The 26366-nt window shown below is 38.1% G+C and overlaps 1 protein-coding gene across 1 annotated transcript in view; it reads right to left on the bottom strand.

Moving 5' to 3' along the window:
• Nucleotides 1–26366, bottom strand: part of IMPG2 (interphotoreceptor matrix proteoglycan 2) — a 95887-nt gene that overhangs the window by 18087 nt on the left and 51434 nt on the right. The window contains exons 12-16 of the mRNA XM_066241674.1: nt 22655–22740; nt 14432–14735; nt 12169–13454; nt 10891–11110; nt 121–331 (exon numbers count right to left, since the gene is read on the bottom strand). Coding sequence (XP_066097771.1) covers nt 121–331; nt 10891–11110; nt 12169–13454; nt 14432–14735; nt 22655–22740 — 2107 coding nt within the window. The remainder of the gene's footprint in view (nt 1–120; nt 332–10890; nt 11111–12168; nt 13455–14431; nt 14736–22654; nt 22741–26366) is intronic.

Genomic DNA, 26366 nt, shown 5'->3' with positions numbered 1-26366 from the left:
TCTAGACATAACGTCTATAATAAATACTGCTGTGAGTATCCCAAAATAGAATAAAGACCCTTTTTCTTCAGAGGAAGTATCTATAACCTTATAAAGCCCAACTCCTTAAGTACACCATACCTACAGATGGCCCCGTGTCCGGGTATAATGTCACACTTTCCATCATTGAAGCAGAAGTCAGGCTGCAGGTCACAGAGGCTCTGACAGGGCCGTTCGTCCATACTCAGGTACCCAGGGTGGCATCGGCACTCTGCTTCTCCACTCCTGGGATTCACCAAACACTCAGAAAATTCATTGCATGCCTGAAACTTGCAAGGGTTGGCTTGATCACCTAAAACATCAAACAAACCAGAAAATAATTCAAGGAAAAGCAAAACACAGCAGCTGGGATACATGAAAGTCCTTTACTAAGGCTTCTTTCTGCTCCAAAGTACCATAGGACAATCCTTTTTCTGAATCATTAAAATACACCATCACCACCAAGACCACAAAAAATTTTGACTCGACCTAGGAATCTTTCTTAGACCTTCCTGAGGGAGCATGGCCCTAACAACACCTTGATTTTAGATTTCTAGTTTTTTTTTTATGAATTTTAATGGGGTGACACTGATAAATGAGAGTATATATGTTCTGAGAAAACATCTCCAGGTTATTTTGACATTTATGTTGCACAACCAACACTCAAAGTCAATTGTCTTCTGTCACCTTCTATCTGGTTTTCTTTGTGCCCCTCCCCTCACCCCACCCCCTCTCTCTCCATCCTTCCCCATGCCTCCACACCCGTAACCACCACACTCTTGTCCATGTCACTGAGTCTCATTTTTATGTCCCATCTATGTATGGAATCATATAGGTTTTGTTTTTTCTGATTTACTTATTTCACTCAGTATAATATTATCAAGGTCCATCTATGTTGTTGTAAATGATCAGATGTCATCATTTCTTATGGCTGAGTAGTATTCCATAGTATTTATGTACAAAAGCTTTTTAATCCACTATCCACTGATGGACACTTGGGCTGTTTCCAGATCTTCACTATTGTGAACAATGCTGCCATAAACATGGGGGTGCAATTCTCCTTTTGGAACAGTTCTATGTGTTCTTAGGGCATAATCCTAAAAGTGGGATAGCTGGTCAAAAGGCAGTTTGATTTTTAATTTTTTGAGGAATCTCCATACTGTTTTCCACAGTGGCTGCACCAGTCTGCATTCCCACCAGCAGTGCAGGAAGGTTCCCTTTTCTCCACATCCTCGCCAGCACTTATTCTGTGTTGTTTTGTTGATGAGCACCATTCTGACTGCTGTGAGGTGACATTTCATTGTGGTTTTAATTTGCATTTCCCTAATGATTAGTGATGTTGAGCATTTTTTCATATGCCTATTGGCCATCTCTGTATGTCCTCTTTGGAGAAGTGTCTATTCATTTCTTGTGCCCATTTTTTTTTGTGCCCATTTTTTGATTGGATTGTTTGTCTTCTTGGTGTTGAGTTTTACAAGTTCTCTATAAATTTTGGTTATTAACCCTTATCAGATGTATTGTCGAATATGTTCTCCCATTGTGTAGTTTGTCTTTTTATTCTGTTCTTATTGTATTTAGCTGTACAAAAGCTTTTTAGTTTGAAATAGTCCCATTTGTTTATCCAGTCTTTAATTTCACTTGCCCGTGGAGATAAATCAGCAAATATATTGCTGCGAGAGATGTTGAAGAGCTTACTGCTTGTGTTTTCTTCTAAGATACTTATGGTTTAATGGCTTACATTTAAGTCTTTTATCCATTTTGAGGTTATTTTTGTGAATGATGTAAGTTGGTGGTCTAGTTTCATTTTTTTGCAGGTAGATGTCCAATTTTCCCAAAACCATTTATTAAAAAAGCTGTCTTTATTCCATTGTATGCTCTTACCTTTTTTTGTCAAGTATCAGTTGTCCATGAAGCTATGGGTTTATTTCTGGGTTCTCTGTTCTGTTCCATTGATCTATATGCCTGTTCTTATGCAAGTACCAGGCTGTTTTGAGTACAATGGCTTTGTAGTATAACTTGATATCAGGAAGTGTGATACCTCCCGCTTTATTCTTCCTTTTCAAGAGTGCTGAGGTTATTCATGTTCTTTTTTGGTTCCATATAAATTTTTGGAATATGTGTTCTATATCTTTGAAGTATGTCATTGGTATTTTAAGTGGTATTGCACTGAATTTAAAAATTGTTTTGGGTAATATAGACATTTTAATGATGTTTATTCTTCCTAACCATGAACACAGTATATGCTTCCACTTGTTTGTATCTTCCTTGATTTCTTTTATCAATGTTTTCTAATGTTCTGAGTACAAGTCTTTAATCTCCTTGGTTAAGTTTACTTCTAGGTACTTTATTTATTTATTTTTTTTTTTTTTTTTTTTTTTTCTGAAGCTGGAAACAGGGAGAGACAGTCAGACAGATTCCCGCATGCGCCCGACTGGGATCCACCCGGCACGCCCACCAGGGGGCGACGCTCTGCCCACCAGGGGGCGATGCTCTGCCCATCCTGGGCGTCGCCATGTTGCGACCCTCCTGGGTGTCGCCATGTTGCGACCAGAGCCACTCTAACGCCTGGGGCAGAGGCCACAGAGCCATCCCCAGCGCCCGGGCCATCTTTGCTCCAATGGAGCCTTGGCTGCGGGAGGGGAAGAGAGAGACAGAGAGGAAGGCGCGGCGGAGGGGTGGAGAAGCAAATGGGCACTTCTCCTATGTGCCCTGGCCGGGAATCGAACCTGGGTCCTCCGCACGCTAGGCCGACGCTCTACCGCTGAGCCAACCGGCCAGGGCCACTTTATTTTTTTGGTTGCAATAGTGAAGGGAATTGTTTCCTTAATTTCTCTGACAGTTCATTGTTGGTATATAAAAATGCCTCTGATTTCTGAGTATTAATTTTATATCCTGCCATCTTGCTGAATTCATTTAACAAGTCCAATAGTTTTTTGACTGAGACTTTAGGGTTTTCTATATACAATATCATATCATCTGCAAATAATAATAGTTTTACTTCTTTTTTTCCAATTTGGATGCCTTTTATTTCTTCTTCTTGTCTGATTGCTGTGGCTAGGACTTCCAGAACTATGTTGAATAAGAGTGGGGAAAGAGGGCACCCCTGCCTTGTTCCTGATCTTAAGGGGATTGTTTTTAATTTTTGCCCATTGAGTATGATGTTGGCTGTGGATTTGTCATAAATGGCCTTTATCATGTTGAGGTATGTTCCCTGTATTCCCACTTTGCTGAGAATTTTGATCATGAATGGGTGCTGCATTTTATCAAATGCTTTTTCTGCATCTATTGAAATTATCATGTGATTTTTCTCCTTCCTTTTGTTTATGTGATGAATCACATTGATTGATTTGCAAATATTGTACCAGCCTTGCCTCCCAAGAATAAATCCCACTTGATCATGGTGTATGATTTTTTTCATATATTGCTGGATCCAGTATGCTAATATTTTGTTGAGGATTTTAGCATCTATATTCATCAGGGATATTAGTCTATAATTTTCTTTCTTTGTGTTGTCTTTCCCTGGTTTTGGAATCAGAATTATGCTCACTCAGAAGTCTTCCTTCCTCTTGAATTTTTCAAAATAGCTTGAGAAGTATAAGAGTTAGTTCTTCTTTGAATATTTGGTAGAATTCACTTGTGAAGTCATCAGGCCCGGGACTTTTTTTGTTGGGAGTTTTTTGATAACTGTTTCTATCTCAATTGTTGTAATTGATCTGTTTAGGTTTTCTGATTCTTCCAGATTGATTTTTGGAAGATTTTATTATGTTTCAAAGAATTTGTCCATTTCATCTAGGTTGTCTAGTTTTTTGGCATAAGTTCTTCATAGTATTTTCTTACAATATTTTGTATTTCTGTGGTATCAGTTGTTATTTCTCCACTCTCATTTCTAATTTTATTTATTTGAGTCCTCTCCCTTTTTTTCTTGGTGAGTCTAGTTAAAGGTTCATCGATCTTGTTTACCTTTTCAAAGAACCAGCTCTTGGTTTCAGTGATCCTCTGTATTGTTTCTTTAGCCTCTATGTCATTTATTTCCACTCTGATCTTTATTATTTCCTTCCTTCTACTATATCTGGGCTTTACTTGCTGTTCTTTTTCTAGTTCTTTTAGATGCAGGGTTAAGTTGTTTATTTGAGTTTTTTCTAGCTTCTTAAAGTATGCCTGTAATGCTATGAACTTCCCTCTCAGGACTGCTTTTGCTGTGTCCCATAAAATTTGAGTTGTTGTATTCTCATTATTATTCGTTTCTAAGTATTTTTTATTTCTTCTTTGATCTCATTGTTAATCCATTTGTTATTTAACAATCTGCTATTTAATTTCCATGTGTTTGGAAATTTTTGAGTTTTTCTGTTGTGGTTGATTTCTAGTTTCATGTCATTGTGATCAGAGAAAGTGCTTGATATGATTTCAATTTTCTTAAATTTGTTGAGACTGCTGTTGTGCCATAACATGTGGTCTATCCTAGAGAATGTACCATGAGCGTTTGAAAAGAATGTATATTCTGCTGCTTTACAGTGAAAGGTTCTGACGATATCTATTACATCCAGTTGATCTAGTGTGTCCTTTAAGTCTGTTTCTTTATTAATTTTCTTTCTTGAGGATCTAGTGATGTTAGTGCGATATTGAAATCCCCTACTATTATAGTATTGCTGTTGATCTCACCCTTTATATCCATCAAAGTCTGCTTTATATATTTAGGTGCTCCTATATTAGGTGAATAGATATTTATAATGGTTATAATAATATAACCATTATTATTTTTTCATTTCCGTTTGCATGAAATATTTTTTTTCCATCCTTTTACCTTCAGTCTATGTGCATCTTTTAAGGTGTGTCTCTTGTAGACAGCATATGTACAGGTCCTGTTTTCTTATCCATGCAGCTACCCTATGTCTTTTGATTGTATCATTTAATCCATTTACATTTAAGGTTATTATTGATATGTAGTTGTTTATTGCCATTTTATTCTTTAAAGCTGTATTCCTGTTTTGCTATATTCTTTTCCCACTTTAAGCTGTTTACAACAGGCCCCGTAACATTTCCTGCAGCATTGGTTTTTTTGTAATAAATTCCTTGTTTTGTTTTGTTTTTTGTCTGGGAAGCTTTTTATTTCTCCTTCAATTTTAAATGAAAGGCTTGCTAGATAAAGTAGTCTTGGTTGTAGGTTCTTGTTCTGCATTACTTTGAATATTTCTTGTCATTCCCTTCTGGCCTCAAGTATTTCTGTTGAGAAGTCAGATGTCATCCTTATGGGGGCTCCTTTGTAGGTGGTAGCCTTTTTTTCTCTAGCAGCTTTTAATATTTTCTCTTTATCACTTAGCTTTGGTATTTTAATTATGATGTGTCTTAGTGTAGGTTTCTTTGGGTTTCTCTTTAATGGAGTTCTCTGTGCTTCTTGAACTTGTAAGACCCTTCCCTGCATCAATTTAGGGAAGTTTTCAGCTATCATTTGATTGAGTAAAGTTTCTATTCCTTGTTCTTTCTCTTCTTCTTCAGGAACCCTTATGATGCGGATGTTATTTCTCTTCATGTTGTCACAGACCTCTCTTAGAGTTTCCTCAGACGTTTTGAGTCTCTTTTCTCTTTTCTGCTCTTCTTCCATGCCTTCGTTCAACTTGTCCTTCAACTCGCTGATTTGATCCTCAGCTTCATCCATCCTGTTTTTAATTCTTTCCATTGTGGTTTTTATTTCTGATATTGTATATGTTTTCTCTGACTGATTCTTTTTTAATATTTCAATGTCCTTTTTTATACATGCTATTTCTTTATTTAGGTGTTCATAATGCCCTCCATTGTTGTTCTAAGATCCCTAAGCATCCTAACAATCATTATTTTAAACTCTGCATCTGGAAGTTTGGTTATTTCCATATCATTCAGTTCATTTCCTGGAGGTTTCTCTTGTGATTTCATTTGGATTGCACTTCTCTGTCTTCTCATTATGTCTGTGTTTGGATGTGTTGTTTGTAGAGGTGGTGAGCCTAGGCTTGGTGTTGTCTGCCTCCAATTTTCAGTTATGTTATTTCTAGGTCTTCTTGGGTTGGCATCTGCTGTTATTTCTAATCCACTGATTTGGCTTTTCTAGTAGAGCCTCTTTGAAGTCTTGATTTGTTTGTTTTCTTCTCAGTTTTCTTAACACGGTGGTGGTCTTGTTTACTGATCTCAGTAGGGGGCTTATTTGAAACTGTATCCAGGAATGTGGTGGGTGTAAACTGAGTCTCTGAAGGCCTGATCTGCCAGTTACTCTCTCCGGGGGCAGGTGTGGTGTTTTCTCAGCTTCAGTAGGGGGAGGTGTAACTCATGGAGACCTGAGTTACTGCCCCTCCTCCCCACTTCTTGTTTTCAGCTGTGCTTTGTGCTGATTGGAGCTGGAGAGATGTCTGGAGATGAGTCACCTGAAACCGCTTTAGTCTTGTATTGTGTGGCAGGATCAACCCCTCCCCCAGCTATGGCTGCCTCCAGCACTGAATGAGTAAGCTTCTCAGGTCATCCCATGCATTCCTCTGCCCCTCACCATCTGTCTCTCTCTCTCTCCCCCCTCTTCTTTTGGAAGACAAACCATCCCTTTCAACACACCTCATTTCCAGGTGCCCAGGCAAGTGGCTGTGAGAGATATTTTCTGCTCTTTTCTTTGGAGTGAGAGCACTTCTGGGCTCTCTGCCTCACCCTGCCCCTTTGTTCCTGTAAGCAGAGGAGACCCACCGCTCCTTGGCACTCCCTACCAGGCTCGGTTTGGCTTCTTCTTCGCTCCTTGGTTTTTGAGAGCTGTTCTTGTAGTCCAAAGTTGGTTTTTCATGCTGATTGTTCTTAAATTAATTTTTAATCCAATTTGGTGATGTGAGCTGGGAGTCTGTGCATCTGCCTACTCCAATGCCATCTTCAGGTCTACTAGATTTCTAGCTTTTAAAACTTAGAATAAATTTTTGTTTTTGTAAGCCACCCATTTGTGGGTCTTTGTTACAGCTGAGGAAAATAATACAGGAGACCACTGATAAGATGTTCATGTAACAAGGAGAGCTCATGTCTAACAGAGGGCAGTTTCTACAAGGGGACTACACAGCAGAATTCCACTGTGTATTTCCTAAGTCTTCAGTCTTATTCTAGTATACATACACATTGTGACTCTGTACTCAGAAAGTAATATACTCCTGACCTAGCAATGAAAGATAGGAATGTACATAGAGAGTGAGAAGGATGATATTGCATGGCTCCCTTCATTGGTAGAAGTTCAAGAGTTTCTGTGAAAACACGTTAGGCAAGAGACAAGTCAACCTTGTCTCTAGCCAATCTTAAGATAAAATAATATTTTAATCTAAAGCCTTTAACTAAAAATATACAGGTAGTTGAAATATTCTATTTAAAATTCTAAAATATGGTCATCATCCTGTAGGTATAGGTGAATGTCTGGGGGGAGGAAAATAGAATCTATAAGAGGAAAGAGATAAATTTTGCTCCCTTTTGTTTCATACTAAAGAGAGAAACTTATATTTTAATCATATAAATAAAGACTGTAGCTTTAAAGTCTTTTTCCAGACCTTTGGACAGGTTAAAGGTGGGTGCTCAGAATAGCTGGCCCTCTATTTAAGAGTACCTTAGTGACTTTATGTGGAAACAAAGGTAGACCTGGAGCTAAGTTTGGGATAAAAAGACAGAGATCTACATTGTAGAATGCTTACATCTAGTTTTCCAGGGGCAGGCTAGGAGAGGGATACATGAGTCCAAAAAAGTGAGAGTGAAGAAAATCTGAGGATGGTGTAGAAAGACAGCCAGAGTGGCCAGAGTAATATGGTAGCTGACTTGGTCCAAAAAGTTGACCAGTAAGAAATGACTTTGAAAGGATTGCTGGTAGGATATTTCTGCCTAACAATATTTTAGGCCATCTGCTGTGGTATGATAAAGCCTCCTCCATCACACTCATCTCATAAGCAAATATCTGATGAATGCACCATCTGGTGGTACAGGTGTTCTGGGAAAGTCAAAAATGGGACTGTGATCTGTATTGAGTTTTTGTAAAGAATAGCCACAAAAACCAAGACAAATGTAAGATTGGAAATTCAGCAGAAGGAACTCAAAGCTGGAAGTGAGTACGAGATATTCAAGTTCCCCGTTAATTCCTAGAGATACTGGGAATGAGAGGAGCATGGATATTGGTTTTATATTGCACACGGAAGAGGCTAATGCCAGTTTATTTGAATATTAAAGAAAAAGGTGAGCCTATAAACCTGGATGATTCAGCATATAGCTGACATGTGTGTTACATACAAAATTGAGGTAAATGTACTTAATTCTTTTTTTCTTTTTTAAAAAAATTGATTTTTACAAAAGTTTTATAAATTATAACTGCTTAATTTGTATTACTATTCAAATGTTTCTATAAATGGCATTTGTTTAATCCTTAGAATAGCCCCATGAAATATACAAAATATTATCCCCATTTAAAATTTTTTTTAATTTTTCAATTAGAGTTGACAAACAATATTACATTAATTTCAGGTATACAATATACTGATTAGACATTTATATACCTTATGAAGTAATCATCTCAAACATTATCTCCATTTAATATATGAGGGATTAAGGCTCATCTAGGATCACACAAATGATAAATGGCAGAACAGAGGCAAGAAATAAGGCCTTCCAAATTCTAATTAATTGCTTCTTCCAGTACACCACATGGCAAAAAATACCCGCCTTAGAAAATAAAATGTTAGGAGATTTAGAAATTAGAGGATTAGCCAAATCATTTTCTTCACTTTCTATGAATAATGGTCCTTCAAGGATTTCAAAGGAAAAAACACATGCTTCTTTCTCAGTTAAAGAATAAAGTTGACTTTCAAACCAGATTGAGAGTAAAAGGCACTGGAGAAATATAAACCCAGACATTCCCCCTTACTCATATCCAAAACTACTATCCTCTGATGTGTGGAAGATAAAAAAAAACGAAGTCTAAGAATTAAGCAATATTCTCTCATCAAAGTCTTCCAAATTTTTTTAAAAATGGTTTATTTCCTTCATTCACAGTATTTTTGAGTACTTTCTATATTAAGGCACTGTGATTAACAAAACAGATAAAGCTTCATTCCTTGTCACTAGCTCAACTGGAGAAAATAGTCATTAAGCAACTATGGGAATAAATTAGCATTATTACAATAGTTATAAACTCTGTAGCAGGAAAAGAACATGGTGTTATAAGAAAAATTAATAGGAAAGACCCAATCTAGATTACTGGTAAATCAGTGAAAGTCTTGAGGAAGAGACATTTCAACTGAGGCATAAAGGGTGAGCAGAAGTCACTAAGAGGAGAAAGAGTTCCAGGCAAAGAAGGTAACATGTGCAAAGCCTTTAAGGCAAGAAAAGTTTTTTGAGCCCTAGCCAGGTAGTTCAGTGTGCTAAAGCATCATCCCATATACCAAGGTTGTGGGTTTGATCCCTGGTGAGGGTTTATAAAATAATCAACCAATGAATGCACAAATAAGTGGAACAAATCAATGTCTCTCTCTTTCTCTCTTAAATATATTTTTTTTAATTTTAAAAAAGATGTTTTAACCTGAGGAACTAAAAGTGAGCTAATTTTTGATTTGGTGAGCAAAAAAGTTAGTTTCATTGGATGATATTGGGGAAGAAGATAGGGTCCAAGCCTTGTGGCTACTGAACAAGGCAGTCATTGATGTGTTTCAGGCAGGAGAGTGAAAAAATCTGATTGTTTTAGAAAGAGTGGGCTGCTGTCTGGAAAACAAATACGGAAAGGGAACAAGGGAGGTTTTGAGGAAACTGGTTCAAATGAGAGGAATGGTGTGAGAGAGAGAGAAGCATATAGATTTGAGTTATATTTCGAATTCAGAATCAATATAAGTTTAGTGAATGACTAAAAGTTGGGTTGATGGAAACTGCAGTATCAGAATGTCAGAATGATTTCCCAGGTTTCCGGCTTAAGTAGCTGAGTGGACACAGCTTCCATTTATCAAGATAGTGAAGCTGAGAGGAATAGATATAACTGGGAGGTGGCAAGATATGAAAAATAAGAGCTCATTATTTTCTTTTTAAGTGAGTGAGAGAGAGAGGGATAGACAGGGAGAAAGATGAGAAGCATCAACTCACAGTTGTGGCAACTCAATTGTTCATTCATTGCTTTCTCATATGTGCCTTGACTGGGGGATTGCAGCCAAGCCAGTGACCCCTTGCTAAAGCCAGTGACCTTGGGCTCAAGCCAGCAACCTTTGGGCTCAAGCCAATGACCATGGGGTCATGCTATAATTCCACGCTCAAGCCAGATGAGCCTGTGCTGAACCCGGTGACCTTGGGGTTCGAACCTGGGTCCTCAGCATCCCAGGCCAATGCTCTATCCACTGCACCACCACCTGATAAGGCCACACATCTTAAATTTGATATACATAGAGTATTTCCAAGTTGAAATCAACAAGTACATAGACTTCTGAGTCTAGTGCTCAGAAGTCTGATCTGCATATAAAAATGTGGAGAGTTATTTACATCTATATTAGACCAACAATAATGAAAACATGTAAAACAACTTAGGAAAATAATATAGAGGGAAAGAGAGTCCAAATCTACCAGACTTGGCAATGTAGAGATGTAGGTAAAACATATCCAGTGAGCAGAAAAAAGAGAGAGCCAGATAGAATAGGTAGAGAGGGAATGTGAGGTAAGTAAGATAACCTGTATGAACAACCTTTTTAAAAAGAGAATGATACTGATGTCCTTGGAAGAAATATTTTACAAATTATCAACTTGTGGAAAATTTGCCTGACAGAGTACTTTTTTACCTACAACTGTTGAATTCACCTTGACTCAGTGTAGAAAAAAATACATAATAATCACTGGATTCCACCAAGAAACCAGCAGGGTAATCAATATCATTACCTGATTCCACATCAAGGGAGTATTTATCAATAGCCAAGTTCATGGTTTGGTAGGCAGTGATGCAAAAGTCTTCCAGAATCATGTATACGGCATTGTTGACATCAGGAGGGACAGGCTTGGCAAACTTCATTCTGCTGTTCACCACAATACTGCCGTTTCTGAAGTTCAGGATTTCTAAATTCTGGAACCCTGTGAGATTTGACTGGAGATAGGGAACCAGCTACAACACAAGAAAAATTATTACTTTTTGACGAGGTTTTGCATTTTGTTCAACATATACCAAAACCCCCAAAACAAACAAACAAACAAAAAAAACCGAGCAAGGATACACCCCCTCCTTTCCAAATTGTAAATTATTTAAACTGTTTACCAACAAAATGACCAGTTGTACCTACCAATCTGTACTTCTCAATCCCTTCACCTTTTTCACTTAGCCCCACTCCCCTCTGGCCACCAGCATGTTCTCTGTATCTGTGAATCTGATTCTGTTTAGTTTGTTTGTTTATATTGTTATTCAGATTCTACATATAAGTGAAATATATGGGTATTTGTCTTTCTCTGACTGACTTCTTTTTTACTAGCATAATACCCTGCAGATCCACCAATATTGTTGCAAATGGTAGTCGTTATGGGGGTGTAAAGTACACCATAGGAAATATAGTCAATAATATTGTAACAGTAGTTGAATAGTGGCAACCTCAGGGGGAACACTTTGTAAAGTACATGATTGTCTAACCAATATGCTGTACACTTGAAACTAATACAAAATAGTATTGAATGAAAACTGTCATTGAAAAAAGTTTTTTTTTTTAAAAAAAGGGAAATAATATCAATTGTAAATTATTTCAGTCATGACATTTTAATAGTGATATTTAGGAAACCCATGGAACTCACAGACAATTTTTGATACCAGAGTTTTTTTCTCTGTTTCACTAAGAGATCACAACAGTGAAGGCATCATAGGTACCCACAAAACACTGGTTTCACAATATACTAAAAAAAAAAATTTAAACTTGTTTCAGTCACAGAATTCATGAAAACCATCTTCAGTATTAAGTTGCCACATCACCCTCATGCCACCTTTGTGTTTTCTGTTTCTTGTATTCACCTGTCTTACTGTTTTCCTACCAACCCTGGGCCATGACACTACTTGTAGTTGACAAAAAATGAGTGTCTGCAGCAGACCACACTCTCTTTGGCTCAGAGCTATGCTTCGAGGGGGAAAGGGTGGTTCACACATGATTACTCACTAATGCCCATATTTTCCTTTGTGCTTACCAATTCTAAGAATCTTTGCTCCAGGGCTTTATACTCTAAAGAGTTTTTATTAAACAGATCTTCTGAAAACATCATGTTAGTCACTCGAAGACTGAAGAAAACCAGCAAAGCTCCTGTTGTCTGCGTATGATTTGAGCCATCACTTTTTGTGGGCCAAGCCACAATAGCCATCTCTGTGGAATGAACATTTGTAGACATTTCCACATAACTACCAACCTTGACATTTTCCTCTGGGATTAGCTCAGGCTGATAGTAATCTGTGCCTATCCGGTCCAGTTCTAATGAAATATCCTGTACGCCCATAATTACTTCATCCTCCGGCAAGGTGGGGCTTGTGGTTGGGGACAATTTGGTAGACTGTGTCATGGATGCTTTCAACCAGAGCTTGTCAATACTCCCTGGTGTGCTTGCCAATGTGTCTCCGGACAATTTCCCTAGGGAAGAAGTTTTTGCCCAGACTACACCTGATTCTGGCAATGTGGTCCACAAAGGTTGCATATCTGGCTTCACTATGGAAATCTTGCTATCAAACTGTTCACGACTGGATGACTCTGTAGTTTGCTCCATATCCTCCTTTAGAAAAAGGTCTATTTGATCTGGTTCTTCAGTGCTTGGTGTAGATGTCAGTAGAGCAGATACTTTGGTATCTGAGTAATAATCAATGTCGGGTACCTCTGACGTGTGCTTGGAGAAAATTAGAGATGCAGACTGAGTTGTGGTCTCTGCAAAGATGGGCACAGTAGGTCTGTCAGGAGTCTCGTCTTCTGCAAAGTATGTGGATCTATCAAAATGCCCATATTTTGAGTGCTCAATACTTCGGTCTGTGGAATCTATTTTGTCATCTGTAACTAGTTTCTCATCTAACTCCTCAGTTGTCAAAAGTAAATCCTCATCTTCCAGCCATTTCTTCGACAATGGTTTGGTGCTGTTCTCTAAAGAAGTATCATTCCGTGACCCAGTAATCAGATTCATCTCTTGCCCAGACCCTGAACCTAAGCCACTCTCAAATATGGACTCTTTTTCCATGGATGTATCTGGCATCACAGTGCTTAGTTCTAACTGGCCTTTGACTTTGGAGGCCAAAGAGTCCAATCCAAAAGGTGTAGTTACTTCCTCAGCAAGAAGATCTAATGTAACAGAAGAGTCCAGATATTGTGAGGATGTCAAAGACACCCCAGAGTCTTCCACAGACAGCATTGTTTCTTTTGGCACAGGATGAGTGAGTGGACTTGAAGGCAATGGAGCAATAGAAAGAAAATCTTCTGATCCTTCAACTTTGATTAATCCTAAAAATAAAGTATTCCATTAATTAATCTATAGTATTACTATAATATATTCCTAGCCCTCCTAATAAAACCAACTTCTTTTTCCCATTCGATTAGGAAGGACAGTTGCTAACTTTTACTTAGCTATATCCAGCAAACAATAAGACAACATGATTATGTTTTTGTGGATGGGTTCAATCACTCATGAATACAGCCCCTTGCCTTGAGAATAACAAGATATTGGCTACTGAAATAATTCAGCTTTAAACACTTGATTTTTATTTTTACTCCATGAAAATAAAGAACTGCCGGTAGCCATATTGACAACAGACAATAAATCTAGTAAAAACTTAGGAGGAAAATTTCCCAGGAAATTGTTTGTCTTTGAATTTCTACTTCCTTGTTATGTTTATTGTCCATCATACTTCAGGTTCACCTAATGTTCAAAATCCTGGACTCATCTATTTCTTTTCCTCTTTCATATGTATATTCTATGCTTGAGTCACATTGATTTTTCCTTTCCTTCACTACATCTGAATCATCTACTTGATTTTCATTTCCTAATCTCTGCTGTAACTGTCTTAGTTCAGGTTCTTTCCTTCTGAAGCCTATTGCAAGCTAGAAATCTCCATATCTGGCCCCTACAATTAATCTTATTAAAAGCTACTGGGATAATCTTCTTTGATGTTCTTTGTTTACCACTCTAATATTCAAGTAAGTAAAGAAGTTATTTAATACTAATTTAATTATATTTTAATGGGAATCTTCAAATATCTATTAATTGATCCCCACCCAAGCCCACCAAGTTCACTATATATTATTTCTCTCCATTCCAACCAATTAAATCTGATTGTTCCCTTTCTCACACAATATTCCCAAGATGTTGCCTTCTAATGCACACAACCATGCTTTTCTATTAATCCCAGTCTACTCCTCTCCTCAAAACCCTTGTCATTTGATACAATAAAGATATATGAAAAGTGAGTAAAATTTGTTACCATCTTCTAATAAGTGAGATCCAGAAGTCCTTTCCTCAGAAGCCACAGGCAAGCCAGTCTGAAGCACTGCTGGGGTGACAGAATGAAGAGTCAAGCTGCTAACCTCTAAAACCTCTGGGGAAGAACTGAGGCCCACCTTCGAAAGAAAGGCTAATTTGGGTGTAGGCACTAAATCACCCAAAGGTCTTTCTGACCAGAGTTCCCTGCCAGTAGTTGAGGGAGGACCAGAGCTGAAACCAAGTGGTGAAATACTGCTGGTGGTGGATTCATCTGCTGAGGACCATTCAGCTTGAAGGGTATTATCCTGAGGGGGAAAAAGAGTCTAAATCATATCATAGATAAAAAGGAACACATAAAAATTATTTTAAATACCACCTATCTATCTAAATTCCTAGATTTTTTAGGGACAAGGAGGCAATGTAATAATATTGGGGTGTTGGAGACATGGGCTCTAGATCAAACAGATCTGTAATCAAATCCCAATTCACCACTTATTAGTTGTAAAATCTAGAGAAAAACCATGTAACCCTTGAATATCACTTGGAAAGTGGGGATAGATAAGACAACACATTTAAAAGATTCCAAACACAATGAATTTGTGGAAGAATACTATATTGTTTTTCTTGCTTTAGAAAATTCCTTTTCCTCTGTCTTAGCTTAAATACTTTAAATACATAGAAGCTACTAATTTTGTAATTTGCTGACCTAAACAAACTAGCCACAGCAGAAAATAACAATTAGCAATCTTATTCATCATTCTGAAAGGTATTTAATTAATTAAAGTCTTTATTTTGATAAGAAATGCCACCACATCAAAATGAGGTCTGGTTACCTCAAACAGAAAGTAACATTTGTGAAATGACATCACACTTACAGAACACAATTTTCTTTCTAGTGACCTTTTGTTTATAATACTAATCTTATAGCCAAATTTAGCTTCAGGAATAGAAAGGCAGACAAATACAATCCTTGAGCAAGCTAATTATTCAATCCTATGAAAATTAGTCTATGTAAAAAAGTGCACTGCCTGACCAGGCGGTGGCGCAGTGGATAGAGCGTCGGACTGTGATGCAGAGGACCTGGGTTCGAGACCCCGAGGTCACCAGCTTGAGTGCGGGCTCATCTGGTTTGAGGAAAAGCCCACCAGCTTGAACCCAAGGTCGCTGGCTCCAGCAAGGGGTTACTCAGTCTGCTGAAGGCCCGTGGTCAAGGCACATATGAGAAAGCAATCAATGAACTACTAAGGTGTTGCAACGTGCAATGAAAAACTAATGATTGATGCTTCTCATCTCTCTCCGTTCCTGTCTGTCTGTCCCTGTCTATCCCTCTCTCTGGCTCACTCTCTGTCTCTATAAAAAATAAATAAATAAATAAATAAATTTTTAAAAAGTACACTAATGATTGGTAAAATGATCATGACATTTGGTGGGAGTTTATATATTTTCACCTCTGCTGGGTTATAAATAACAAAAAAACAAGAAGTGCCATATGCATAGACTCACAAAACTTTCTGGATGAAAATATGAAAAAAAAGAAAGAGAAGAAAAATCATTCTCAATTAAGAGGTGACATCAGAATAATGGCTGCTTGAGAGATATTTCCCCTTGAAATTTCAACAAATTGAACAGCTATAATGCAGTGAAGCAACTCCAGCTGAGCTCACAGGTGTGCCTGAAAGATTCACGCACCAAAAGAACTAAAGGTGAGAAGAGTTGAGCAGGGAGGCCAAAGAAAAAATGTGCTTGCAGTCGGCTTGGGAGAGAGGAGAGGCCCAGAGTGACTGGATTTTTTTTTCTGCCAGGGATCCAGAAAGAGAGAAGCTCAGAGTAACTGACTCTCCTTCTGCTGGGAGGAAAAGCAAGATTGAGTGGCACAGGGAAAGATACTAAACCAAAGCGACAACAGAACAAGGGGTCACAGCCAGTGTTCCCACAGCCTGCCCACAGCCCATACTCAGCGCAGAGACAGAGAAAACCAAAGTGCGGCCCTCCCAGCCTTCCAGATCCCACCTTCCTCACCTCGCAAGGTACAGAGTGTGGCAGAGACAGGCTCAACAGCTAACTCTCCAGAGCTACTCTTTCCCCTGAAGAACAGATGTGCTCTGTGTCTGGTCCCCTGGTTTTTTGAGACACGAGGAGCACCTGGAGTCCTGAGAGTGGCATTTCTAGGGCCATAAAGCCATAAAGCTGTAAAGACCTCACAACACACCCTACTCCCAATGTGACTACAGCCCTACCTACATCATTGAGACAGAAACATCTCAGCAGAGGTCAGCCCAGAAATTTCTCAGAGCTAAAACTTATAATTTAGAACCACCTACCAAAAGTGAACAAAATAACCTCTCAAAACTGAAATCCCTTTCTTTGTTTTATTTTTCTCTTTTAAATTATATTTTCTTGAATTGTTATATTTTTATTCTTATTTTTGTGGGTGAATCATTTTTTTTTCATTTTTGCTCTCTGTTTTTGTATGATTTTTCTTTTTTCCTTGTCATTATTTTTAAATATTTTATATTTTCATTATATCTTCTTTTTAATTTTATATTTTTAGTTGTTTTTTGTTAGAGTTCTTAACAATACCACTCTCAAATGCCATAAAAAAGAAGAAATTGAACATCATGGTTACACAAGACATTGTTCAAAAAGAAAATGAAAAATTCTCCAGAAAGCAATATCAATCACATGGAAACCCTGGAGTTAAACGATAGAGAATTCAAAATTGAAGTTCTAAAAATACTCAACAAGATGTGAGAAAACACCAATAGGCAACTTAATGACCTCAGAAAACAAAGGCCGAATATATCACCAAGGATATTGAAACTTTAAAAACAGAGATGAAGAATTCAATACATGAATTGAAAACTGAGGTAGCAAGTTCAGATAATAGAACAGGCAAGATAGAAAAGAGAATCAGTGACATCAAAGACAGGCAACTAGAGATGCTACAGAGAGAGGAAGAGAGAGACTAACAAATTTAATAAAATGATAGAGCTCTGCAAGAATTATCTGACTCCATCAGAAAAAGACATGTAAGAATAATGGGGGGAAAAAAAGACATGTAAGAATAATGGGTATATCAGAAGAAGAAGAAGGGGAGATGGAAATGGAGAGCCTATTCAAACAAATAATTGATGAGAAATTCCTAAGCCTGTGGAAACAGATCTTCAAATCCAAGAAGCAAACAGAACACTGAGTTAACCCAAACAGACCTCTCTGAGACATATAGTAATAAAATTGTCAAAAATCAATGACAAGGAAAGAATCCTCAAGGCAGCAAGGGAAAAGAAGAACATAGCATATAAAGGAAGGCCCATTAGATTATCATAAGACTTCTCAGCAGAAACTCTACAAGCAGAAGAGAGTGGACCCAAACATTCAAAGTACTGAAAGAGAGGAGTTATCAGCCAAGAATACTATATCCATCATATTTGAAGGAGAAATAAAAACTTTTGCTGACATTCAGAAGCTCAGGGAATTTATCACCAGAAAACCCCCACTGCAGGAAATACTCAAGGAGGTTATTCGATCAGATACAAAGAAAAAAACAAATCATAGTCACAGTATCTTAGTTGTTCATTGAATGCTTTCTCATATGTGCCTTGACCAGGGGTGGATTGTGGGGGGCTCCAGCAGAGCCAGTGACCACTTGCTCAAGCCAGTGACCTTGGGCTTAAGCCAGCAACCTTGGGCTTCAAGCCAGTGACCTTTGGGCTCAAGCCAGTGACGATGGGGTCATGTCTATGATCCCATACTCAAGCCAGATGAGCCCGCACTCAAGCCAAGTAGCCTGCACTCAAGCCAGTGACCTGGGGTTTTGAACCTGGGTCCTCAGCATCCCAGGCAGAAGCTCTATTCACTGCGCCACTGCCTGGTCAGGTGAAATCAATTTCTGATAAATAAAATGACAACAAATTGAAGTCCAAAATGTGGAATAAAAAAATATTAAGTAACAAAACCAGATTTTGTCTTGCCAGAGACTCAGGTGCTTTAGAAGGCCATCCTTTGGTTTATAAAAATCTTACATTCAAAAAGTGGACTGAGCATGTGCCAAATTTTAGGACTAGAAGGACTCTTAGAGATCATGTAGTCCAGAAGTCCCCAAACTACAGCCCACGGGTCACATGCGGCCCCCTGAGGCCATTTATCCGGCCCCCACCGCACTTCCAAAAGGGGCATCTCTTTCATTGGTGGTCAGTAAGAGGAGCACTGTATGTGGCGGCACCGAAAAGCGCAGCATCGCTCACGTACGGTACTACTTCCGGTGACACAGGACGCATGCATCACGGGCTCCAGAAGCACGTCATATCACTTGTTACGGCTAGCAGTGACAAATATGGAACCAGACATTGACCATCTCATTAGCCAAAAGCAGGCCCATAGTTCCCATTGAAATACTGGTCAGTTTGTTGATTTAAATTTACTTGTTCTTTATTTTAAATATTGTATTTGTTCTCATTTTGGTTTTTTACTTTAAAATAAGATATGTGCAGTGTGCATAGGGATTTGTTCATAGTTTTTTTATAGATGGCCCTCCAACGGTCTGAGGGACAGTGAACTGGCTCCCTGTGTAAAAAGTTTGGGGACCCCTGATATAGTCCATCCTTGCCTATTTAAGAGAAGAAAATGAGGCTCATAAAAGTGAAATGCCTACAGTCACAAAACAATAAAGAAATCAGACTAGATTGTGAGTTTCTAGAGCTCTCAATTGCAGTGCTTTGCCCACTATATCAGACTATTCACAGCTATATACAAGTGTACGCACCCAGATGGCAAAAGGATTCCCAGAGGAGAAACTAGAACTAACAGACTTGGCAGTTCATTCTCATTCAAGTTGGCAGATGTGCAGAAATCTATAACACCCGGGTAAACAGAAAGTGTTGTGGGGAACCATTTTTATAATATTTAAATATCTGCTATGCTGAATATCATATAGGAACGCTTCTCCCTTTCCCACTTCTTCTTCTAGTATCTAAAACCATATATGCATTCAGGAAAAATTTAAAAGGCTAGCTGTTCAACACCAATTTCTGTTCCTCAGAAAAGTAGTTATGATGACTATGATGATAACAATCATACCATACCAGGGAATTCACTTTTTCCCTCTTAATTAACACCACTTCTAGAGATGTGTTGAAATCATTCGTGCTTCCAGCTGAGTTAGGTATATTTAATCCTTGCAAATTCTAAACCTGTATTTTTTTTTTCAAAATTCCAAGTGAGATGGCTTAAGCCCTTTAACTCATAGTTAAGAAACTGAGTTTTATCAGACAGAGCCAATGATTTGAAACACATTAAGAAAACAGCTGAATTTTTAACAAAAAAGAAATCCTCAACCAATATATAGATTTCTATAAATTAAATGACTTTTTATTTTGTAAAAATCAAAAGTAAGCCCTTGCCGGTTGGCTCAGTGGTAGAGCATCAGCCCTGCATGTGGATGTCCCAGGTTCAATTTGCAGTCAGGGCACACAGGAGAAGTGACCATCTGCTTCCCCACCACTCCCTTTCCCCTTATCTCTCTCTCTCTCTCTTCTCTCTCTCTCTCTCTCTCTCTCTCTCTCTCTTTCCCTCCTGCCATGGCTCGATTGGTCCAAGCAAAGTTGGCCCTGGGAGCTGAAGATATAGCTCCATGGCCTCACCTCAGGCACTAAAATAGCTCGATTGCCAAGCAATGGAACAATGGCCTCAGATGAGCAGAGCATTGCCCCCTAGGGGGCTTGCTGGGTGGATCCCAGTCGGGGTACTTGTGGGAGTCTGTCTCTCTGCCTTCCCACCTCTCATGTAATTTTAAAAAAAAGTTAGAAGTAAATCAATACACAATATCTTTAATAAAATTCCGTAACAAATAAACATAAAATATGGGAGTAAACAACTTGACTTTTTAAATAAAGAAAAGATATCTATTTAAAATAAGTAACCCCCCTTAAAAAATGGCATAGCAATGAAGCTCTCTCATAGATTTTGAAAGGTGGTCACAGACATGCCAGGAATAGCACTTCATTTATTTTTATATGAATTAATGTCCCCATAGTAACAAATTTGACTCATGAGTTTTGTTCTTAATTCAGTGTAGTATATTAACAGGTTTAATACTATACTGGCCAGTTTCACATCTATTAGTGCCAGTTGAAAAGCCTGCTACTTCTATGGAAAGCATACTGTGCAAAAAGTGATTTTCCAAGTCAGACTGCCAAGATGTAACAAATTCAATATCCCAACATTCCCACCTCTAAAACAATTTCTATAATCAAATCTGGTTTTAAAAAAAAATCTTATTAACAGTTTGCCATAAAGAAAACCAGAACAAAGAAGCAATTACCAGACACTTGTAATTAATCATTCTTTTTGTTCATGTTTTATTATCATCCATTAAGACTGTCTCCTTAAATTTTTAATTGTTCAGAAAACTTAAGGGGCTGGCTTAAATGTAAATGGAACCACAGAACAGGTAACAAAATGAGCTCAGTAAGTCAGTACTGCCATTATTAAAGAAACAGCCCCTTCCAGCCAACTTCTAGACACTTTCTGCAACAAGGAAATGTGAACTTAATGATGCTGGACCTTCCTGGTTTTTAAAATAAGTTGAAAATCTGCATTTCTATGCAAAAAATCTCCTAGTTTTTAAATATGGGCTTTAAAAAAAATTGGCCCCAAAGCACATGACTAAATTTGGATCCAGCTGGCTGATGCCTGGTTTGCAACCCCTGGCTTCTATAAAAGTTCCTGTCCTTATAATACGTATCTAAAACATCAGCACAGATCTTCTGCGTTTAGAGAAGTCCAGAGCTGGATCAGCAGAAACAGAGACAAGTGCAACCATGTTCACAGTGACACACCCCTCCCGCCACTGCACCCTGGATGGGCTTCCACGATAGCATCACTTTATTTGTACAGAAGTCTGTCTGCAATTACCAGACTGGAAACTTCTTGTAGACAAGGCCACACCTTATTCGTCTTAGCTTTCCCAGCACTTGGCACATGAAAAGCAAACTATAAATATATTTGAAAGAATAAGTAAATAAATAAATTAACACCAAATGAATGTAATCTCTGATGCCAATCTCCCCTCTGACTTTTTTATCCAATATGGAACTTCGTTAAAAAAAAAAAAAAAGGAGTTATTCCTAGTGATTTCACTTTCCAAAACTGAGTTGCTCTGTAACTGAATAGATAAATGGATGCATATGTTAATGGTTAAATCAATTTTGGATAGGCTTTATAAATTTTTACTGCTGGACGCAAGCCAAGAAACAAGTATTTCAAATAAGTATTTCTTCAAGCCAAGAAACAGTATTTCAAGTAATTCTTTGCTGAAGCAAAGCCAAGAAACAGATATTTCAAGTTAATTACCATTAATTTCTTTTTTGTCATATGAGACAGAAAAGAAGCCTCAAGAAGGTAGAAGGAATGGGGAACGGAGAAGGGAGTCCCCCCCCCTCCTGTGTCTATGTAAAGATAAAAGATCATGCGCTCATTCTAGACAGCTGAGTCTCCAGCAGGGTTGTGGTTGTGGTTCTTGTCATTGTTCTTTTCACTAGACGAAGCCACTTTCTTTTCTACAGGATGCCTCCCTGTAAGTAAAAGTGTAAGTGGAGAATTGGAGGGTTAGAGGAGTACCCAGGGGCTTTGGGTGGTAAGAACAAAAAGGAAAGTTCATTCTATGATGTTTCTCTACAAATCCTGCCTAAGTTTTCAGCCTAAGTTAAAAGAAGGCCTGACTTAAGAGTCCCTGTCATCTGTTAGCTAGTCAATATTTTTATTTTTCCTCTCTCCTTTCCATATACACACTGTTCTATATGCTGTGAAGTCGAAACATTTTTGTCAATACAATCCTTGGAACAAAAACCTAAACTCTGTACTTATATATATAAATGTTTAGTTTTGGTTATAAAAACTATTTCTGCATAACTTTTAGAGAACAACTCAGTGGGCACTTATAGCTTAATTATCACCAAACAAGTATGAACCATATATAAGTCTTCTGCCATGTGTGGAGCTTGGCAATGCCGAATATGTGAATTCTATTTCACTACTGCAGAAAGCTTAAATTTTCTAACCCAATACTTAGGATCCATGAGCTGACAACTAAGAATAATGTTCTAGGGATGATGTAAGAGAATATTTGAAGGAGGAACAGCTTCATGATGCCAAAGTAAGCAGGAGAGAGGGCAGAGAGGAAGCCTGAAGGCCTAGTTCTAGACGTTTAATGCAGAAACACACTTACCAGAATAGATGGTGGCGTTGCCTCAACACTCGCACTTTGGGTGTTCCAAACTAGGTCTTCAGTTTGGGGAAGTAAAACTCCTCTCACTGAAGAATAAACAATATTTTTAATTGAGACACTATTGGACTTGAGGTTGAGAGAAATCAAAACACCAAGTTCTTCCTTTTTACAATTTAAATTTGGGCAGAACAGATGAGGGAGACTCATTAGAAAATGCTTGCTACTTTATTCAGATATTTTCCTTATCTTAGCATCATCTGTCTGAATTATGAGACACTAACATAAAATAAAGATTCTTCCTGCTATTATATTTAGGAGACTCATATTAATATTATTTCCTGTCCTTTCTCAAGTAGTTTTTATTCTTTTCAAGATTCCTCTGAAGGAATTATTTTTACAATTGATTTTTTTCATTTTCTTTTTTTTCTTTTTTTTAAGACTTTATTTATTCATTTTAGAGAGGAGATAAAGAGGAGAGAGAAAGAGAGAGAGAGAGAGAAGAGGAGAAGAGCAGGAAGCATCAACTCCCCTATGTGCCTTGACCAGGTAATCCCAGGGTTTTGAACCAGCGACCTCAGCATTCCAGGTCGACGCTTTATCCACTGCGCCACCACAGGTCAGGTGATTTTTTTTTTCATTTTAAGAAGAAAGGTAAACTGAAATTTCAACTCATTTTGCTGATGCTAACAATAGAGAAAGTTATGCAAAATGATTTCCTTTCTGACAGAAAGTACCTTTGAAAAATGGGCTAGGACACCAGAGAGTTTATCACTATACCAATATTAAAGAGTAACAAGTGTAATAAAGTTGATCGTATCATTTAACTCAACAAAAATTTATTAAATCCTTCCTAGTTACTGCAGACTTTGATGAAGTTGAGGCTATGAACATTAATAAAGCCAGGATCCTCCTGTGGAAATATTTCATATGTCAGAGAGATAAATACAAACTATAAAAACGATGCAAGGGGCATATATATACAGTGTATGGGAACACAGACAAAGGAGAAATTAATTTTGCCTAAAGTGGAGAGTGAATCAATAAAAACTAAAAAGAAGAGGTGGTTAGGAGGGAAGCAGAATCTTTTATTATTCTGAAGAATCAATCAGAAGCCAAAAACCCTAATTGGTTTAAGTACACTGCTCAGAAAAATTAAGGGATATTTCAAAATGAATATGAAGCAATAAAATATTCCTTAGTATTTGTGAGCAGAATATTTTCCAAAACTCTTTTTTCAGTTTGTATACAGTTATCTTGTCTCCTATGGAAATCACACACTAGGAGATGAGGATGAACGTATCTTTTGAGATGACCAAGTTGTCTAGAAAGCTACAGCCATTCAGAACTCTGAAGTTGGCATGTGAATAGAAATAGATTTTAAGGACAAAATTCTGATTGAAATAGGCCCTGGTCGGTTGGCTCAGTGGTAGAGTGTCGACCTGGCGTGCAGAAGTACCGGGTTTGATTCCCCGCCAGGGCACACAGGAGAAGCGCCCATCTGCTTCTCCACCCCTCCCCCTCTCCTTCCTCTCTGTCTCTCTCTTCCCCTCCCGCAGCCAAGGCTCCATTGGAGCAAAGATGGCCCGAGCGCTGGGGATGGCTCCTAGGCCTCTGCCCCAGGTGCTAGAGTGGCTCTGGTCACAACAGAGCAACGCCCCGGAGGGGCAGAGCATCGCCCCCTGGTGGACAGAGCATCACCCCCTGGTGGGCGTGCAGGTGGATCCCAGTCGGGCGCATGCAGGAGTCTGTCTGACTGTCTCTCCCCGTTTCCGGCTTCAGAAAAATACAGAAAAAAAAAATTCTGATTGAAATATACATCTAATAAAAGGTCCAAACACATAAAAACGAGACTAAGAGACATGGACAAGAGTGTGGTGGTTACGGGGGGCAGGGGGAGGGAATGAGGGAGAGGGGGAGGGGCACAATGACGGAGGACAATCTGACTTTGCGTGATGGGTATGCAACATAATTGAATGACAAGATAACCTGGACATGTTTTCTTTGAATATATGTACCCTGATTTATTGATGTCACCCCATTAAAATTAATAAAAATTTATTTAAAAAAAAAAAAAGGTCCAAATACCTGAATGACTAGATTGTACTGGATATTCTAAAGCTTTTGTTGAACTTGCTTGGAAATTCTGAGAGGGCTGCTGATCTCTTTTCTAGGACACCTGAAAGGGAGCTCCACACTGGGCTCCACATAAACGGAAGACCTTGTTATGTTATTTGTGGGTTTCGTTTTTTAGGTAATCTCACTTTGCTTATTGCATACCTTCCTCTTCCTGCTATTCTACCTACCTACCTTCTACTGAAGTTAGGTTCCCATCTCTCTCAGGTCATGGCCTCTTAGCTGTATCTTTTCTGTTCGATACCAAAATCCAGAAACCTGGAACCTTCTGCCTATATGTCGTCCCCATAAGTAGGTCCAGCTAGTCCATTACTAGCCCTGCCAAATGACTTCAATAATTTCAGATTACAACAAGTCTCTTCTCTTTCCTCTATTGTATCTGACTAAGAATACATTTTAGTATTGGGTATTCTAAAACAATTTAACAAAGAAAAAGGAGCCCATGAGGGAGTGAGCCCCGGGCACCCACACTGCTGTAGTATACAAAGGCTCCCTAGTGTTTTAGAACTGACAGCTTAATATCACCATCATCCACTGAAGAGAGAGTTTCTTCACTTTCAAGTCTTATGTAATCCATATAAAATCTAGGTCACCTGGCTCTGTCTCAGCACACTGCTACATTAAAGAGACATCAGTTCAGCAGCCAAAATAATTGAAAAGCAATTCAAAGCTTTAGCTTAGCCCCTCAAAAAGTCTTATTTAGGAAGAATTATACACAGTAAAGGTTTTGCTAACATTTTTTCTTTCTACCTTGGTCTATTTTTGTTTAGACACACACATACACTTGGTCTATTTTTGTTTAGACACACACATACACTTGGTCTATTTTTGTTTAGACACACACATACACTTGGTCTATTTTTGTTTAGACACACACATACACTTGGTCTATTTTTGTTTAGACACACACATACACTTGGTCTATTTTTGTTTAGACACACACATACACTTGGTCTATTTTTGTTTAGACACACACATACACTTGGTCTATTTTTGTTTAGACACACACATACACTTGGTCTATTTTTGTTTAGACACACACATACACTTGGTCTATTTTTGTTTAGACACACACATACACTTGGTCTATTTTTGTTTATACACACACATACACTTGGTCTATTTTTGTTTATACACACACATACACTTGGTCTATTTTTGTTTAGACACACACATACACTTGGTCTATTTTTGTTTAGACACACACATACACTTGGTCTATTTTTGTTTATACACACACATACACTTGGTCTATTTTTGTTTAGACACACACATACACTTGGTCTATTTTGGTTTAGACACACACATACACTTGGTCTATTTTTGTTTATACACACATATACACTTGGTCTATTTTTGTTTAGACACACACACACACTTGGTCTATTTTTGTTTAGACACACACACACACTTGGTCTATTTTTGTTTAGACACACACATACACTTGGTCTATTTTTGTTTATACACACACACACACTTGGTCTATTTTTGTTTATACACACACACACACTTGGTCTATTTTTGTTTATACACACACACACACTTGGTCTATTTTTGTTTATGCACACACATACACTTG

This window comes from Saccopteryx bilineata, chromosome 8 (genome assembly GCF_036850765.1).
Source record: "Saccopteryx bilineata isolate mSacBil1 chromosome 8, mSacBil1_pri_phased_curated, whole genome shotgun sequence".
Taxonomy (NCBI): Eukaryota; Metazoa; Chordata; class Mammalia; order Chiroptera; family Emballonuridae; genus Saccopteryx; species Saccopteryx bilineata.
The sequence above is the reverse complement of the archived record's forward strand: the minus strand, read 5'-3'. Positions and strand labels throughout refer to the sequence as shown.